Here is a 19008-nt window from a genome sequence, read left to right on the forward strand (position 1 = left end):
GCACCGCGACGCGTCTCCCGCCCCGGGGCGCGCGGGGCTCCGGGGGGGCTCCGGGCGCCGCGGGTGCGCTCCCCTCGTGAGAGCCGGACCCGCCGCTCCCTCCAGCTCTGACCGGCCCGTGCCGGCGACACGCCAAGCGGGCTGCAAAGACTTAACACCGCCGCCGCTCTGCGGCACGGAACACCCCTCCGGAGGCGAGCACATCCCCCGGAACTCCGTCACGGGCGCGGCCGGCGGAGGGAGGCGGCTGACGGCATCAGGCGGCGCGGCGGGCCCGTGGCGCATGGCCGTGCCGCGGCAGCCGCCCGCCGCCCCGGCGCCGCCGCCCGTCGCCCCGGCGCTGCCGCCCGCCGCCGCCCCGTCGTTCGGCGCGGCCCGCGCGCTGCTGGCGCGCCGCCACTCGTGCCTGGTGGCGGGGCCGCGCCGGCGGCACGTGGCGCTGCCGCCGCGCTTCCTGGGCCGCAAGCGCTCCGGCATCCGCGCGCAGCTGGACGCCGAGCTCCTGCGCTACTCCGAGAGGTGCGGCCGCGCGGCGGCGGGGCGGGCCCGGCCCGGCCCGGCTCGGCTCGGCTAACGGTGACCCCTCCTCATTGTCCTTGCAGCCTGCAGGGTGTGCCCGTGGCTTACGACAACATCAAAGTGGTGGGGGAGCTCGGCGACATCTACGACGACCAAGGGTTCATCCACCTGAACGTCGAGGCGGACTTCATCATCTTCAGCCCCAAGAAAGGGAAGAAGCTGGTGGTATGCTTACGGCACGGGCTTTTTTTATTAAGTGGTCAAAACTTGCCTTATCTTCATCAAGTGCTCTGGCTCTTACGTGGAGACATAGTTTATGTTAGCTTATCCACTTATGAGTAGTTCATAGCAGTTTATTACTAGCTTGTTCTACAATTTTTATTGTTGTTTTTCTGTTTTGCACGTCTCTAGGTTTGTTGAATTTCCGTATAATTATATATTGCTAAACGGTTGTGTCATAAGCATTGCATGTTTAATAGTGTATCATAAGCGTGTATATCGTACCGGTGCTCCATTCTGAATAGCAGATAATTCTCAAACAGGTGCATTTGTTATAGTGATAGGAATGTTTAGGATGCTCTCCAGTTTGGTTCCTCCAAGCACAGGACCAGTACATCGAGCTAGCCTGCCTTTCACTAAAGGAGGTGTGTGCTCACAGAACAGCTTTAAACTTGTCAAAACCCTTGCTGAGCACTTGTGGGTAAAGCACGTTAAGAGTTGGCTCGCATTCATTGTTGTGCCATACCTTTTGCAGCACAGATGGTGTCTTTATAATTGTGTTTTAAGATGAATGTGCCATCTTCCTAGGAGGATAATAGAAAAATTTTTGATGTCTGTCGTTCATCCTATGGGTGAAACAAAGGTGGATATGGTTTCATATGCATATGTGTCAGAAACCCACTGAATGGAGTATTTAGAAGCTTTTTATGTGTCTTCCCTATCTTCAGCTGCTAAGTACTTCTGTGCCAGCTTGAAGAGCATTTTAGGCAAGTAAATCAGACTTAAAATGGCTTCAAAGCAAAGTTGATCGCTGTAGTGTAAAGAAAAGAGTTACCTACTCTATTCACGTATTCACTGTAGTTAAATCCAATGTTTTGACTTCCTCTCCTGCAGTTTAGTTCTATTTTCAGAGGAATTGTATGAAGACTTTACAGAACTAACTTTGATTTTAATGAAGGAGCATTAACTTATTGCTAGATAAACTGGCTTCATAACTTGTACTGAAACTCTTACTGAAAATTTTCCATATGGGAAGGTAAATATTTAAAGGGTTTGCATTGAAGGGGCTGATTTTTGCTATAGACTTGCATGACATTATTTTTTTCTTTTTTAGGGCATAATTAACAAAGTGGCCCCTAGTCACATTGGCTGCCTGATACATGGATGCTTCAATGCATCTATCCCAAAGCCTGAACAAATGTCCATTGTACAGTGGCAAGAGCTGGGGTTAAAAATAGGGGATGAACTGAAATTTCAAGTGTTGCACTTGGATTCTGATACAGCTGGGGTGTTCTTCATTCGAGGAGGACTCACTAAAAGCAGGTACAGTGCCTTAATAGAGAATTTTTTTAACTGATTCAATACATTTTTTAAGATGCAATTAAAATCACTTAGATTGTAATCTTTCAGTGTTCTTATTTTTTACACAAGTATGTATATAGCTGTATATATAACTATATATATATATATATTTTGTCTTAAACTAAACTTTCTGCTCTTTAGGACTCCCATGGGAGTTTTCTCTGGAAAAAGTAAAACTAGGTGCTTCTTGAGCTTTAAAAATCCGAGTGTGTTGACCTATTAATTGTCAATTACATATATAATACATGCTCAAAATAATGCATCCAGGTGTCCAAAAGTAGCTTTGTGCGTAGGCTTTTCAAGTGCAAACAGTCCAGGGGTCCTGAACACAGTGGTTACATTGACAGTTGCACACAAACACATGCATGTGCATTGTATAATGACAAATATATGACTTGCTGAAACATGAGAATTTCAAAGAGAAGAAAATGTGTCTGCTTCCTCCTTAGGCCTCTGTAAATTTATGGGGCACCTTGAAAGAAATCTTGTCTTCAGAAGAGTTCATTCATGTTTTAAAAGAAAAAAAGTCATTTACTGAGCAATGTTTTTCTTTCAATATGGTTTTGATTAATGTATAATATAACTCCTACTGGCAAATTCATAGCATTTTTCGTTTGTTTCTTCTTTTAATCTGGAAGGATGCTCTGTGTCGTTTCAGTGAAGTTACAGTGAAAGTTAGCAATTTTGTCTTCAGTGCCTCTGTGGACATAAGAACCTCCATGGTTTTTAACTGCATTCTTTCCATATTTGTCTTAGAATTTTTTTTTTCCAGTGTTCTTGGTTGCAAGCTACCTGTTAAGGTGGGGGAGTAATTTAGTGTTTTTTGGTGGAGGTTTTTTCCTTTTTTTTTTTTTTTTTTTTTGTTTGTTTTAATTTTTTGGACATCACTTTTGTTTGAATTAGAGTAGGGTAATTGCTTAGTAAAATCAGCAATGTGCAATGTGCCTCATATATGACTGAATAGGCCACTAGCTGTGTGTTTTTGTGAATTACTTAAAAAAAAAAAAACAAAAAAGCTTTACAACACAATGTGTAGTTATGAATTAGGGGATGAAGAAGCACAAGAAAAGGGGAACTACCAAATGATCTATATGACACTTTAGAGAAGAAATTTAGCCTAAGATTTGGAAGAGAATATTTATTATGTGGTAAGAATAGAAATTACCCTGAGAGTATTAAACTTTGATTCTCTGTAACCCAGAGTATCATGTTCTCCATTTGCTGTTGTTCTTAGCAAATGTTTATCTTTTATCTGCTTGGTGTAAATACATGTTTTAGAAAATTTTGACATTTCACTATGTGAGGTGCTCTAACATGTCTCTAATCCAGTCTATGTTGTATTTTTCTTTACAGCATGCGGCCCAAAAAATCTGTTGCAGTCACTGAAAGTACAAATGGGCTTGAAATTCAAAAGCTTGACCACCAGGAAAATGGCCTGAATAACTGTGGGGAAGATAAAGTCACAGAAGAGCCTTTAAAAGACACAGGTGACCTTGGGAGGGAAAATGAAGAAGAGACAAGTGTTAATGCTTTGAATGGATTATGTGATGATAAAAAGAAGAAGAAAAAGAAAAAGGACAAGGACAAGCAAGGAGAACAGGAACTTGTATTGCCTACCAGTGACTCCAGTGGTTACCAAAGTGGCCATAAAAAGTCAAAGAAAAAGAAAAGAAAGCATTGTGATGAAGTTGAAGAAAGTGAGTTATCTCAGCTGTCAGAAAAACCCAAAGCAAAAAAGAAAAGGACTAAGGTCTGAAGGTTTCCTGCATAAGATTTCAGACTCTTTTGATAAGTTTCAATAAAACCCTGTTTTGAAAATATGTATCTCTTGTTCTTTACTACACAGTCTGCTCTGCTAAGTCAAATGGTGTTTGTGTGCATATGTGCACCAGCAGTTTGAAAGGCAGGAGCTTTTAAAGTAGTAATAGAAGTGGGATAGAAGCAGTATCTGCCTGGCTTTTTTACTGAAAAACAAGGCACAAAAACACTGTGGAATGTAAGTATAGGAACACATGCATCACCTCTGTGTCTGCTTTCCAGTTCCATGCATTAGCCAATTGGTATTTATGATGTTTGCTACTCTAACTCCATTTTTACCAGTTGGTGTCTTGATTTTACAAGAGTAGATTAAGATTATCTTCCAGTTTCTGGTAAATTCATGCAAATTCCCAGGAGGCTTAAAAGAGAATTTTTTTTGAGTTTCAGTTTTCAGCTTTTGGTTGCAGCTCTTCAGTTGTGAGGAGGTCTGGGGAGAACTGCAGTGTGACACGGTCTAGTGTTTTACCAGGGCAGGAGGCCATGATTGCTTTGGCATTGATTTGCCTGTTACAAGAGGAACACAACCAGCTCTTTGAAGGCCTTGATAGTAAACAGCATGAATGTGGAAACCTGCTGTTCTAGGTGATAAAGCATTTTGCTCTAGTGCTTAATGATGATGCTATTAGTTCACTTAATAGAGGTGTTTACGATTTCTAGTAACATACACTGAACATGTTCTGAATTTTAAATGTGACAATACTTGTTTTAGGGCTCACTTTGTGCTATATTAATTGCTTTTATGCTTCTTTAAAGCTCCAGATGTACCCAGACGATGTTACCAGTTTACAGGCTTGATGGCATGACAGTACATAGTAGGCATTTTAAAGTTATGGCACTATAAAGAACCAAGTTAAGACTTTTTAAAGACTTAGAAGAAAGTGAACTTAAGTAGCTAATGCCAGCAATAGCAGCAGAAACCAGGGTATCCTTATGTGTTTGCTCTTCAGTGTACTTCATCTTGGAGCCAGTTTCTGAACAGTGAGGGGAACATGAATTGTTCCTGATGTGTTTGTATGTGTGATGATGCTGACACTTGATTTATGTGCAATTTCATGGACGCTGACTCTTCTATCCATTTTTCCTGTACTGTGACAAAACCTGAGAAATCAGATGATGTCTGTAATGTGTTACACCATGCTGCAAGGTCAGCTTAGTGCAGTATTGTGGTGTGTTCATGGTTGCAGAGAAAGACACAGAAGTCTCATCCTGCTGTACTTAAAAGTACACAGGCAGGCTGAAGGTTGAGACATAATTTAGTCAGAAATTATGTGCTAGTTCCACCTTTATATAGATATGTGTGTGTGTGTGTATTTCTGTAGTGACTTGAGGGACAGGTTGGATGGATGGGTAAGAAAGACATGAGAGAAGAGGATGACAAGTGCAGATATTTTTTGATAATTTCAACTTGAAGAGAAGAATGGAGGCAAATTCTGTTGCAGATTATCTGAGTCACATCATTTGATCTCTTAGTCCTTAATGCTCATTGTACCTCACTTTCCCTTCTAGGGAAGGGAAGCACACATGCAGAGTCAAGCCTCACCAGTTGATAGAAGCAGTTTGTAGCACCAAGTTTGTTTTGCTCTGTTCTGGCTTTTCATCAGCATGCAAAAAAAGAAGACATTCAGGGGGAAGTACTGAAATTGCAATTAATGAATCAAGTAACACAGACAATATAAATGCTTTCAGCACGTTGCTCTTTTTCCACTTTTGCTGCTGTACTCTACTGGGAACTGCTTACTGTAGTTTAACAAACTGCAACTGTTTTGTTGATGATTAGTTTTTTCTGAAAGCCTAAAATAATCCCAGTTTTGGGCCTTATTTAGAGGCAGGTTTATTTTTGGCAAAAAAAGTATGGTTGGCACCCACTTGCGTAATTTTTTTTGTTTTTTTCTTGGATTATAACAAAAGAGCAATTAAAAATAAATGCAGGCAATTTATAAAAAATAAATGCTGGCAATTAATGATTGCTGAACAAGTTGTTTCTCCAGTGATACAAATACCATAACATGTTAAATTCTTGACAAGTTTTGTGTCTTTGGAAGGGGAAAAGTGAAAAAAAGGCTTCAAAAAATAAGGATGAAAAACTTGGTTTACACAGTTGGAGGAAATACTGGCAGCCTCACAGATGCGCTGTTGGTGTTGCTGTAAATGCCATTTTGACATTTGCTAAATATGGCAGAAAACTTGGGTTTTCAAAAGTGATTTTTCACTCTGATCATGATTTAAATTACTGGTCTGTTTTTTCCCCATAAAAAGGCAAAATTTTCTGATGTGTTTAATTAACAAAGGAGCTGAACTTGACACTTTCCATTGAAGTTTCTCTGAAGTTTGATCTCTACAAACCTTTGACTTTCTGTGTTCCCTGGGACTACAAATGAAGAGTTATATTTAATTTTAAGTTGATACAAGATTTTTGAGTATATAGAACAATCATTTTTAAAGCTTCCTGAGAGACCAGGTGACTTCATTTTTTTTGTACAGCCCTTCTGTTATTTTTTTCAGGGTGCCTTCTAGTACAACTAATATCACATAGCAAAGAGAAGGTTAGAAAGTAAAACTGTATTTTATCTTATAACTATATTGATAGTTACACCAAGGTAACTGTGATCTAGAGAAAAAAAATTGCTGGATTTTTTTTTTTCTGTTTTAACAATAGGCTTGCTACAAAGGCAATATTTACTTATTACTGTGGTTGATATTCTTTTGTTCGTGTTCTGGAACATGTAGTTCCAACTTAATCAGCTATAACTTTTTAAAGTAGAAACTGCTACTTTGTCATATAAATATTTTGATTCTGCAAATGTTTCTCAGTGTATTGTATGCCTTTGGCAGAAGAGCAAGCAGTCTTACAAAAATATATTTTTAGCTGTCTCTAAAGCAATTGTTTTGTATTCTCTATAGCTTGTAACAATGTGCAGTGCTAACTTGCTCTTTGTCTTTTCCTTGCATCTCTTAGAAACAAATTCTTTGCTTTTGACTTGGCACTTTGCTACTGCTCTGAGTACTCAGCCCAAACAGCCCAGCAGATGAGCTCTAGGGAAACAAATTTTTTTAAAGGGCTTAAGCAAGCAAGCTGCCTTTTGGAAAACCATGAGGCATGATCAGATCTACCTCTGAGTAGACAGGTTGCCTTTGGAAGCATCCCAATCTTAGCCAGCCCTCAGACAGTACAGACCTTTGCTGTGAAGAGGTTATGTGATCTGATGCTCTCGGGATTATTACTGTTGGCTATGGAAGGACTGAAATAGTTTCATTCTAATATGTCCCATATTTTTCTTACCAAAATGTTGATTCTATTCTGCTATTTATCTTTTAGAAATTCTGTATATTTAATAAAATCTGACAGACTTCAGAATCCAGTAGGCTTTGTATACAAGGAGAATTTATCTCCTGGATTCATGTGAACAAAAACAAAACTGAAAATCAAGCTTTGGACTTCTCCAATACTGCCAGTAAATAAGTTTTTTACAGACATCGCTTAAGATTTTTTTGCTCTTCATGACTTTTCACATAATTAAGTTAAAGTTATGTTGAATTCTGTTGTAAATATTGTCCCAAGCCACTCCACTGACCTGATGTTAAGCAAGTAAAAGCATTTGCAGCTTGGCCATGACTTCAAGTTCCCCTGAAGCCAACTGTCCTATGCAAAGAAGAAATAAGCTTAAAATTTCCCATTTAAGAACCCCTGCTCCATAAGACTTCATGAATACAAGATTATCTCCTCCCATTTCCCAAATGCTGTGATATGTCTTTAGAGTATCATTGCTGCTAGAATGTTTCTGTTAAAACCAGACAGCTGAACTTGGAAAAGAACTTGAGAAATACATCTATAAAAACAGATTAAATGAACTTTCTGTACAGAAGGTGACTGAAACTGCAGCAGTTTTTTAGTATATAGCAAAGAAACCTTACAAACAGAGGAAAGAATTTTGCAACGAGATTCATTATCAATAGCTTCCTCTTTTATCAATTGTTTTAGAGTTTTTCATATAATTAGAAGGTTAAGCTGTGACTTCTGGTCTCTAAATCTGTATGATACTTAGTAAAAATACAGTTTAAAAGGCAGGAATAACTATTGCTCCTCAAAGCTCTCTTCCTCATTATTACCCATGTTCCTCTTTCCTTTAAATTTTCTTTCACTGGTGCCTTTGGTGTATGGAAACTTCTCTAAGAATATTCTTAATACACTGAAAATATGGTGTCCTATTCATGGATTTCATTGTGCTGCAAAAATTGAGTGAGAAAAAATGTGTATTTAAGAGGCTCTGGTAAGAGCCAATCTGTCAGTAATGTGTTGCTAAGAGGCTCACATCAGTTTGGACACTGAAGAAATAGATCTTTATCAAATGCTGTGACTGAGTTGCAGGTGAGGTCACATTCAAAAAATAAAAATTCAGTTCTACCTTCAAAGCAATAATCAGTGGGCATGACCTCATTGTGATACCTCCATGCCCAGCACATGCAGCTCCTGATGGAGACTTGGAGAGCAGCAGTCAGTGGAATTGCAGGCTCTTCAAGTCTTCAATTTTCATTGACAAGCAATTTTGACAAGCATTTTGTCAAATGCTTTAAAATTCTGTATGGATCAGTCATATCACCACTTAAAAGCTGAACTAAAAGAGAAGGCAAATTTATCCTGCATCAGTAAACATGAATATTAATATCAGAAAAAATGAGACTGATTTTGGAGCCCTATAAAATTTTTGGACCAGCTCCTTATTTGTTATAGATAACAAACCAGTGACATCTGACCCTCTTTCAGGATAATGGCATTTTATCTTGTTTGAAGGTTCATTTTTTTCTCCAGAGATATGGTCATCTCTACATGGACTCAAAGATGACCAGTTTTTTATGAAGCACTTTCATAGAAGGACAGCCATTTGTGTCTCAGCTGAAAACAAGCCACAAACTCCCCCCAAAAAAACAAACCTAAACCAAAAAGTGCACAGATGGTTTCATTATGGAGCTTCTCAGTGTTAATTTGTGGGTTTGTAAAGATGAGCTTGCCTTCACCTCTGGTGTATCTACATGCTCCCCAGAAAACCAGTTCAGGACCTCTCGCCCTTCAAAGAAATTTCATATATTGTGACTATAAATACGTCTGCACTGATGATGTATGGGGTGTGCTGATAACTACTTTTGATATGATTTTCTTGACATTAAACTGCACTGATCATAAGTGACTGGCTTTATGTCTAAATTAATTATTACTAAATCCCATATTTTTCTAGTTTTCTCTGAGAGGATAATTTCTGTTTATTATAGATTTTTATCATAGATATAATTTGAAAATTCATCTTTTCATTATGACTAGACATTATTTAAACTTAAACTCTTGGTTTTCTGGGCCAAAGGAGTGATATTATGGACAGTTTCTGAGGTAGAGAAAAATATGCATGTATTACAGATTTAAATGCATTTGCACATCCTTTTTTCTACCCATGTAGTATTTCTGAAATATTTACCAAAATATCCAGATGCTCACAGATTAGGTTTGGAGTCATCTGTGTTGTGGTTATTTCTATCTCTCTTCAGTGTCTGGTTTTGCAAAACCATTGTCATAAATGATCCCCAAATAGAACCCAGCATCATCATATTCATTATTGTTTTACATTTATCTTGTAAATCTGTGGTTGTGCCATATTATGATAAGGAACTTGAGGACAAGCTGTTGCAAATAACTTTATATCTCCCTATTAATTGAGTATAGCAAATGTTGTTTCCCAGGCAAAAATTATTACTGCAATTACTTGTGGTTAGACTTGTTTTGTTTTTTCACTGGAGCACATTTTGGAAAATGGTCTAAAAAATTTAATTAATAAATGGAAAATTGACCAGAAGAGAAGGATTTTAAACAAAAAAAAAAGAGAAAAAACTGGGGAGTTTTTAATAAGGAGTGCAAAGGAAAATAATTTGTTTTAAGGAGGTTTTTGAAATCTCAGCATTTTTCCTGAGAATTAAGGGAAAATTGAAGATCTTTCTTTAAAGGCCTTTCCCATGTCTCCACTAAATATTTTCAGTCCAATAAAAATGCTTCTCTAATTTTTTTGGAGCGTTGCATAAAATATTTTAAATGCGTAAATAGTAATTTCAAATAGAAGACTATTTCATTCTAGGCACCTGAATTGCATTTGTTAGGGAGTGAGCCAAAAGGGTTTTTTCCTTCCAAATTCATAATCTGGTGAAATTGACTGAATTTACTAAGTGTCTTTTTGCTTGGTTGGCTTTGTTTTGGTTTTTTTTCCAAATATGTCAGAATAAGATTCCACAAAACTGCTCTGTTCCACTATGATTTTATATTGCAAATCAATGTAAGACTTGGAAAAGTCTGACGAGGAAGGGTTCTGCCTGTTCTCATGCATTGCCACATGGTGGAGTACTGCTTTTTCTTTTGGGCTTTTTCTCCATATCTGTCATCTAAAGAGCTCAAAACTTCTGTGAACTGGTATTTGATGAGAAGTATTTGAGCTAACTGAAATAAGGCTAGAAGAGAAATAAAATTGGTACCACTCTGTATATTAGCAGCAAAATCTTGGTATCTACCCTAGCTGCTGTGACCATGTTGCTTTAATTTATGGTATCATTTTCATATATTTCAAAGTGCTGTTAAAACTGTTCATCTAGTTTTTCACTGCTCACATTTCATATCCATTCTGTAGTTTGTGTAGGAAAAGAGATTTACTTGGCCATGCTGTGAATAAAATCTCATGAAAATGCTGTCATGTGTGGGTACATTTGTTTGTTCCTCTTAGTAAATTTTTAGTTAATGGCCAGTTGGCAGATTCCTGTCTACATAAATGAAATACTGAATTTCTGTACGTTTCATGGATACTAGTTGTGGGGCAGAGTAGAAAAATTATATTATTTCCCCTGTTTGAGAAAAAGTGACCCAAGTTCAGCTATGGTGAATGCAAACCACTCTGGACTCCATGGCACTGGGAAAAGCTCCAGGCAGAATTTTGCACTTTATTATACATGAGGGAAAGGGGAGGGAGGCATCCTTAGCTGTGAAGAAACAACTTGGATTTGTCTTTACTGCACTTGAGGGTTTGGGTTGTTTTTTGGTTTTTTTTTTTTTATAACTTGGAATTATTTTGTGTTTATTCACATGCATTTTTTTTTTCCTGGGTTTGCTGTGGGCTAGTTTGTTCCCCTAGTGAATAAGGGAAAAAGAGGCTCAAAAGTCCATGTTAGTGTTGAGTTCATCAAAACATTTTAGTTTTCACATAAGCCCACTGTTAACCAGCAAAACCTCACTATCAGTCATGTTAAATATCAACGGATTATGTTAGACCTGGAATTAAGATTTTTAAAGAGCAAAATTAGAGGTGGGGTAATTTCTCTGCATACCACCAACGCTAGCAGGCTGCTGTGCTGTGACAATACCAATAATAGACATATTGGAAATATATTAATGTAAAAGGAGTGCCATCAGATTACACTTTTAGCCTTCTGCACTATGTTAGTAACAAAGTAAAATACAGGAACTGTCTTGATGGCTGAGTCCATAATGCACTTGACTGCACTGAAATACAGTAATGTGCTCAATTACACTTAGCCTTGTTCTTAATAAGGTACCCTTAAGTGCTTGTGTGTAGAGCTTCACTGGGAAGGTTAAAAGGTGTCTTAATCCTCCTTAGTGTGGTGAGTGATGTTCCCACCCCAACATAAGTCCACATGTTTTACATGTAAGTAATGTAACCATTAGAATCTTGCAGAAAATGTGGATGACAAATTCTTTAGTAATGAATGACATTTTTAAAGAAAACTGAGCCCTGATCAAGAAATGGTCGTGGGGATTTGCCTTTGAGGGCGTGTCAGGCGTGTGTGCATGGGGACTCAAACACATCAGTAAGATTTTGCAAAGTGTGTGTGAAAATTGATGATAGAATATGATAAAATATGCAATTGTGTTTGCATTATGTCTGAGCTCTGGAGTGGATGTGGATGTCACTCAGATTGCTTCAGACTTAGTTGTGAATTTATCCACTGACTCATTTTAGGAATTGCAGGATATTTTTTAAATTTAACTAGAGAGTAGAATTAAGGGAGAGAGAGTAGACAGTAGAATTAATTCTTTGAAAAAGAAAAATACTGATTCATTACTTTAGAGGTGGCACTAAAGTTTAGGGCACACTTCCATTATATTCTATTAGCTAAATTCACTATAAACTATGCTAATGGGATATAATGGGAATGTGTCCTGAACTATGGCATATGTTCATTCACACAGCATTCTATAGGGATCTGATATAAAAATTAGTTCAGGTGCCTATTAAGAAAACCAGCCTACACGGACCAGAGTTTGTGCAGCTCTTCTTACTAAAACTCTAGGAAACAGAAGCTTTTCTTCCATAGATGTCACCTGTGCTGAAAGAGTTCCACTCTGCTAGTCTTACTAAGAAGTGTCTATCACCACTGAGCTATTTCATTTACTCTTAGTCTTGAAACTCCAATAATACATTTTGAAAAACAGTTTTCAAAATATCTTCTCATAAAAAGTCCTAGTGCTGATAAATTGACAGTGTTTCTGTTTTCAGGTACAAAATTTAACCTAAGACTTTTTCTAATTAGATTTTCTAATTAGAAAAATTTCTCACACAAATTATAAGGAGAGTAGTATTCTCACTAGTTCAATATAAAATTACCAGACTCCTTGTGAGATAGATCAGTACTACACTATTATGTAAGTGACAAATTGAGTAAGTTCTTAGTTTTGCGTGTCTGTGCAGTTTATGTCGGATGATTCACAGCACTGTGCAGCAAAGCCAAGACGGGGAGCAGCAGGACTTCTGCTGAGGGCCTGAAGCTAGGAAAGTTAGGAGGGGATGGTTAGGGGCTTACAGGAGAGTAAAACTGATCTCAGTCTGGTCTTTATAATACAATGGTTCACTATGAGCAGTATCAGAACAAAAAGAAATGGTGTTATCTTAGTATTTTATGCTAATTTAGGCTGAATGTGCTGCAGTATTATTTTGGCACTGTGCTGGTGGTGTGTCTGCTGTCTCCAGGGGCCCTCGTCAAAAGCAGAGGAAAGTCTCCTGCTGTGCCAATACTGTAAAATAAATAACATTCTCAGAAGATTAATACAGAGCTGGAGCACAGAGTGTTACTAGTGTCATAAAAGAGACAGTAAAAGGTTTGCTTTCTAAAAGGCAAGACTAAGGAAATGACTGATCCCAGGGAAGGATAAGTTTGATCTGGAAATATCATTTGAGAAAGAAATGATGCGCAAGTGTCCAAAAGTTGGGAAGTTATGAAGGGACATGTGTCCAAAATGCAGATCTGTAGCTGAACTTCTTCCAAGCACATTTAACCTTGTTTGGTCTGGAAATCTCATGAATCTGAACTGTGTTTTGAATTTATATTTATCAGTATTGGTGTTGCTTAGTCTGGATGTGATATTGTATAAATGCTATTGGGAGAGATTTTTTTTTCCTCGATATTGTTCTCTAATTTTTAGGGAAAAAAAAAAAAAAGAGAGAGTAAAAGGCAAGCCCCAAAAGAGTGAAAAGTGTGCATTGTGGGGTGACAACTAAATTCCTGTGTACTTTCCTTGTCAGTTACGTTTTGCTTCTGATTCCCAAACTACAGTGAAACAAGACTTACATCTCTCTTCATCCTTCTCCACCACCCCTCGTAAATCAGAGAGCAATCAGCAGTTCCAAACTGCTTACTGTGTGCCTACAGATATTGGAAGTGTTGCTTAACAAGAAGTCAAACAGCTACTCATAGTCATACACACTGGAGTAATTTATGGCCGTGCCAGGGGCTCTGCCACATGCTCCACCAGCTGGATCCTGCTGTGGAGGGTCAGGGGACTGGCAGGATGAGTAGCTGCCCCCTCCCAGCCTAAGCCCCCCACTTTCCTCTGCAAGGGCTGGAGGTGTACCCACGTGCACAGCTCCATTCAAAGTATGATTGGAGCTGTTAGAAGCTGCTACCCAGCAACTGAGTCTGTTCCTGCTGAATTAAAATCCTGGAATGACTCTAAAGGAAAGAAATAACTGTCAAGAATGGAGAGAACTGTCCTTTTCATGTCCTTCTTCATATCAGCCAAAACATATATATCTCAGGAACGTAAATGAAATTCAATCATCTTCCAATCATTAGTAGGTACTCCTGAGACATGAATGGATTGTTGCTTAAGGCAAAAATGGTTATTAGGAATTTTAAGAATTTTAAGGACATTTCTTACCTACACAAAGCCAAAGGCAGGTTTTCAGAGCAAGCCAGAGGGAGGCACATGCACAGGCATTCTGGAGCAAGGAGACAGCACCTTGGCTCCTGTGCCACCTTTGTGAGTCTCATGCAGGTTTGGGTCAGTGAGTGACTTCCCTCAAGAAGGATTTGACAATGTTTTTTTCATTTTGTTTATATTGTCCAGTTTTAAATTTGCTGCTTAGAACACAGTGTTTTAGTTGATCATTGTATTAGGATGATGGCTTTCTCCTAGAACTGTTTCTTAGCTTTCTGTTTATTGGATTGTCTGTGCTTCAGAAGTAAACAGAATCCCCAAATCTCATTTTGGGTCCCAATCACTATGTGCTCTTTTTGTCACCATTTTTCTCAACATGACCCCAATAAATAAATCTTATTCATTCCAATCTTCAAAGAATGACAAACTTCCTTTACTTTTTGAATCACAAGTGCCTGCTTTCTGCAGCTGAAGAAGAAATTAAATGGGAATCCCCATCTGTATTTAATGTGCTCTTGGCACAATGCCTATGTTATTGCTTTAAAATAATTTCTCCCTTTTAAAAGCCAAGTTTGAATGTCCAGCCTTGATCAAGTCAATAGGATTTTTGCACAGAATAGTGGGGCTATTGACATTAACCTCATGATCCCAGAAGATCCATTTTTATTGTTTATTTTTATCGATGAGCATCAGATTGCCTCTTACCTTTGACTGCTTCACTTCTGTCCCCTTAACAGTCCTTTTAATAATGGAAAATAGACATAAGGTGTTCAGTCTATTACCAGAGCTGGAAATAAAGCTCATTGAATCCATCCTATTTTAATTTCGTCTTTTTAGGCTTAAAGTGTTTTTTATCAGTGTGCATAACTGAGAAAAGTTCTCTTAAATATTTCAGGTTTTTTCCCTAGTTTTAAGGGCCAATTTTTTTCATAACAGAAGCTATTTTAATTTTCTCTGTTTATAGTTTAAATCTAGAGAAGCTATTTTAATTTTCTCTGTTTCTAGTTTAAATCTATCAATCTTCTGCTTTTCTTGTTTCTTTTCATAACTAATAACATAGCCACTTTCTTTTCATTCTCCAATTCATTTAACTGGTCATGTATGAATAACAATGGTGCTGTCTATGATCACAAGAACATAAATAGCAAGTCCTGAGGTCAAAACTAGGATTTCATACCTGAGGATCCAGCAAATAGGGAGAAATGGCCATGATCTTCATTACAAAATACCAACACAGTCCACTGCTCTATTACAGGGAAGGGATATTTTATTGTGGGCAGATTAGAAGGTCACTCTTTTATAGTTCCCTATTTGAAGGTGTTGGCTGGGTAGCAGAATGAAATAAAGACTTTTCTTTCTCCTGAGTACTAGAAAATATCTGTATTCCCCTTTATGATTTTTAAATCAGCAGTATCAAGCTGTTAATAAGTTCAGCACAAAAATCTCTGCAGTGGCTCTTCTGGTGAAACATGACATGCTTTATTCCTACATAGTAACAGATGGCATATTACTTTTCTTTTGCTGAAATGTTTAATCTTGAAGCAAGCTGGACTTTTTAAAGGGAACTTTCTTTCCATAAAACAATGTGCACTTCAGGTATAGATTACAAAAAGAATGCAATTTTTTCTAATTTTTCCACCAAGTGCTAGCTAGTCTTATACAGATACTTCTGATGCTCAGCTTTTTCTCAGAATAACTTTCTAAATGCATGCATGTACTGAATGCAAAGGAATCTATGCTTTGATTTTTGTCTGATTTCTCACCATCATGTCTCATACAGCTTTCCCATCCCCAGGAATCTGTCCTGAACCAGAACTTTATTCCTCCTTCCCTGCCCTGCTGTGTTCTGCTCTTAGTTTTTCATTCATGTTTCATTGGGTGTTATTCTGACCCACCAGGATCAAACCAGTTATCTGTGCCTCATGCAATAAAATCCACTGAGCACTGCATCTTCCTGTAACACTGGCTGCTATGAAGGAAGGATTAAACAATGGAAATAATCCATATTTGATGTCAGCACTGTTCAAACAGAGTGGGTGTCAGTGAGGGTGACTGAAGCTAGAGCCCATAGCAAGCTCCTGTGCAGCTCACGTCCTGTCTCTAAGGCAGGCTGAGTATCAGGACAAGCTTATGGGATGCCTGCCAGTCCTGTAGTGAGGATAGCCAGCACATCAAAGCAAAGGCATTGATTCTGACTTTTTTTAAAAGTGAGACAAACGTTCAAGAGCTCAATTGCATGAATTACCTCAGAGGAACATGGGACAAGTAAACAGAGTACAAAGAGATGAACCTAGAAAACAAATTACAGTAAACTCTTTCACCTTTAATATTTTTGACTTGCAGCTTCATCAGTTACATCTTTCTTGTATCAACTTTCTCTTTTAATTGCACTTCCCCCTAAATATTTTGAGGTTTTTTCCTCAATTTCTTTCGCACTTTTTAATTTCATTTTTTAACAAAAAATCTCATTTTCCCTCTCTTCGGATCTAAAAAACATAAGTTATGATTATGTACATAGCTATTAGGTGTGGCAGGGACTTAAATTAGTAATGAATTAATAAAGGAAGCTTAACAACACTTGTGGGATGCAAACTGTTGTAGAAAATAGGGGATCATATGTGGTCTGTCTGTTATATCATCCTCTGGTTTGCCCATGTGTATAATTTAGGAAGCCAGTTAATATCAGAAGTTCTATTAATGTGATACGTTTTGTCTCTTTCAAGCAAAGGGGCTTCTGGTAGCAAAATGTAAGAAAGGAAGAAACGGGAGTAAAAGGATTTCATTGCAGATATCCTTACATGTAATATTTCCAATCCATATTCCTAAAGAACATATAAATTGCAAGGTTTCTTTATGAAAAAAAAAAAAATCATCCTAAACTTAATGGAGCAACATTAAGCTTTGATCAGCTCTTGAATTTACTCCACAGCAGATATTTGGTACCTACATACTAGTAAAATGCTAGGGTATAATTGTTCTCCAGGCTGCCTCTCGTCCCTGCACAGCCTTTGTAATTGAGTTTGACCCAGAAAGCCAGCATTGTCCTGTTACCAAGTTCTCCAAAATGTAAAGCAAGCAGAGTAAATTTCAATTTATAATTGAAATATTTTTTGCTAAATGTCAGCATGGTCTCACATAAACCCAACAGTTTGATGTGATTTTCCATACTTGCATGCCTCAGCCATTTGGTGTGGTAATAAACATCCCCAAATCTGTGTCTTTGATTTGCTTCAGCAATGATGAAACATGGAAAACAAATAAAGGAATATAAACCTTGTCTGAAATTTATTTGGAGTCCATGTGTGAAGCATACCTGGCTTTTCATACTTATCATAGCACCTGACAGAAGTGACACATTCCACCTTAGCCATGTCTAGTTTATCTTGTCAGTGTCTGAAACAGACAGAGGAAGGCTTTCAATGTTGTACTTCATAAAATTACAATCAGACTGATAAATCTGTTTATTTTTCCTTTAAATGTGCCCTGGTTTTCATAACAGAGACAGCTTGCATGGATGCTGATGAATGGTTAGTCTCCCATCACAGACCTTTATGGACACTTTGCCAAGAAAGTTATTTTGTGAATTCCTCAGCTTCTTCTTTTATTTTTTCCCAGCACCTGAAATCTTGCAACTGGCCTGGCTTGAAAGCTGCCTTGGAAATTTTACGAAGGCTCTTACTTTGGTAGCTAAAAATTACCTCGAAGAATGATTAATACTGTGTAGGGGTTGATGACATAAATCTGTTAAATGTGCCTGATGTACAGTTTCACATGCAAGAATGTTATAGCCATATTCCTGAACTAACACAGTGACATTGAACAGAGCATAGCAGATATTAAATCTAAAAAAAAAAAAATATTTTAAAAAAGAACCCCCAAAAGGATTTGAATTATTTTTACCAAGAAAATGCTTCTGGCAAGAGAATATAAATTTAATGAAAAATAAAAACAGTGGTCTTAAGGTATATTGGCACATATTTTCTAATTCTCATAATTCTAGTGGTTGTTACTGGGAATGTAGGTACTTGCCCCAGTAATGCAACAGTCTGCTTTTTCTGTACTGTACAGTTTTTAATGAAAAAACAATAACAAGCTACAGTTAAAATTAATAAAATCCTAGCTGAAGAATTAGGTCCATCCTTTGTCTTAAACATATCTATGGAAATCTGCCTATTGCTAGTCATTTTGGATGTAGATATTTAGAGCACATAGATTAATAGATTAATGCCTTCCTAACCTAAAGAAAGAAAAATAAATAATTAGAAGATAGGTGAAGTAAGGTTTATATTCTTTACTGGTAAGAAAAGTTCACTGGTAAGAAATGAACAAAAGTTGCTGTCCTTACCCAGAGAAAATTAATATCCTGGTATTTTGACTATGTGAAAATAACTGAATAATTAGATTTGAAGAGGAGAAACTGGGGACAGTTTCTGGCTAAGAGGTCTCAACAGTAGCTCACCCTGTGTTTATTCATGGGGAATTAAGTTGATCTTTTTGCTGTATATTGGCAATAAGTCTCTATCAAACATTCTTTTGCCCCAGTGTGTTTTCCTTTTCTTTCAGCTAAAGTTTGGATAGACTGATGAGAGGTAGAGTAGTATCCTAGATGTACTTAAAATACAGTGCTGTGTTCCAAGTCATCTTTTAGGCTGCACAGAGGAGCCAGCATGCTTCCATTACCAGCCTCATCCCTGTCACCAGCTCCCATGTCTGGCAAAGTTACAGGCCTTTGTGGTGCACAAAGTCAGAGAAGCCTCCAACTGCAATTTTAACATAAAATAAAATAAAATAAAATAAAATAAAATAAAATAAAATAAAATAAAATAAAATAAAATAAAATAAAATAATAAAATAAAATAAAATAAAATAAAATAAATAAATATCCTTAACAC

General features: G+C 37.7%; 1 protein-coding gene across 1 annotated transcript; it reads left to right on the top strand.

The window, feature by feature from the left end:
- The first annotated feature begins 283 nt into the window (after positions 1–283).
- POLR1F (RNA polymerase I subunit F) lies at positions 284–3920 on the top strand. Its single transcript, XM_021538069.3, has 4 exons — positions 284–519; positions 603–744; positions 1853–2061; positions 3454–3920. The coding sequence occupies exons 1-4, from the start codon at positions 284–286 to the stop codon at positions 3854–3856; spliced, it is 990 nt and encodes a 329-aa protein (XP_021393744.3). The 3' UTR covers positions 3857–3920.
- The last annotated feature ends 15088 nt before the right edge of the window (positions 3921–19008 follow it).

The sequence above is a fragment of the Lonchura striata genome, chromosome 1 (genome assembly GCF_046129695.1).
Source record: "Lonchura striata isolate bLonStr1 chromosome 1, bLonStr1.mat, whole genome shotgun sequence".
Classification (NCBI taxonomy): domain Eukaryota; kingdom Metazoa; phylum Chordata; class Aves; order Passeriformes; family Estrildidae; genus Lonchura; species Lonchura striata.

Coding starts and splice junctions, on each gene's coding strand:
- POLR1F (XM_021538069.3), top strand. CDS start 284: ATGGCCGTGCCGCGGCAGCCGCCCGCCGCCCCGGCGCCGCCGCCCGTC. Junction 520..602: donor CTCCTGCGCTACTCCGAGAG/GTGCGGCCGCGC, acceptor TTGTCCTTGCAG/CCTGCAGGGTGTGCCCGTGG. Junction 2,062..3,453: donor GGAGGACTCACTAAAAGCAG/GTACAGTGCCTT, acceptor TTTTCTTTACAG/CATGCGGCCCAAAAAATCTG.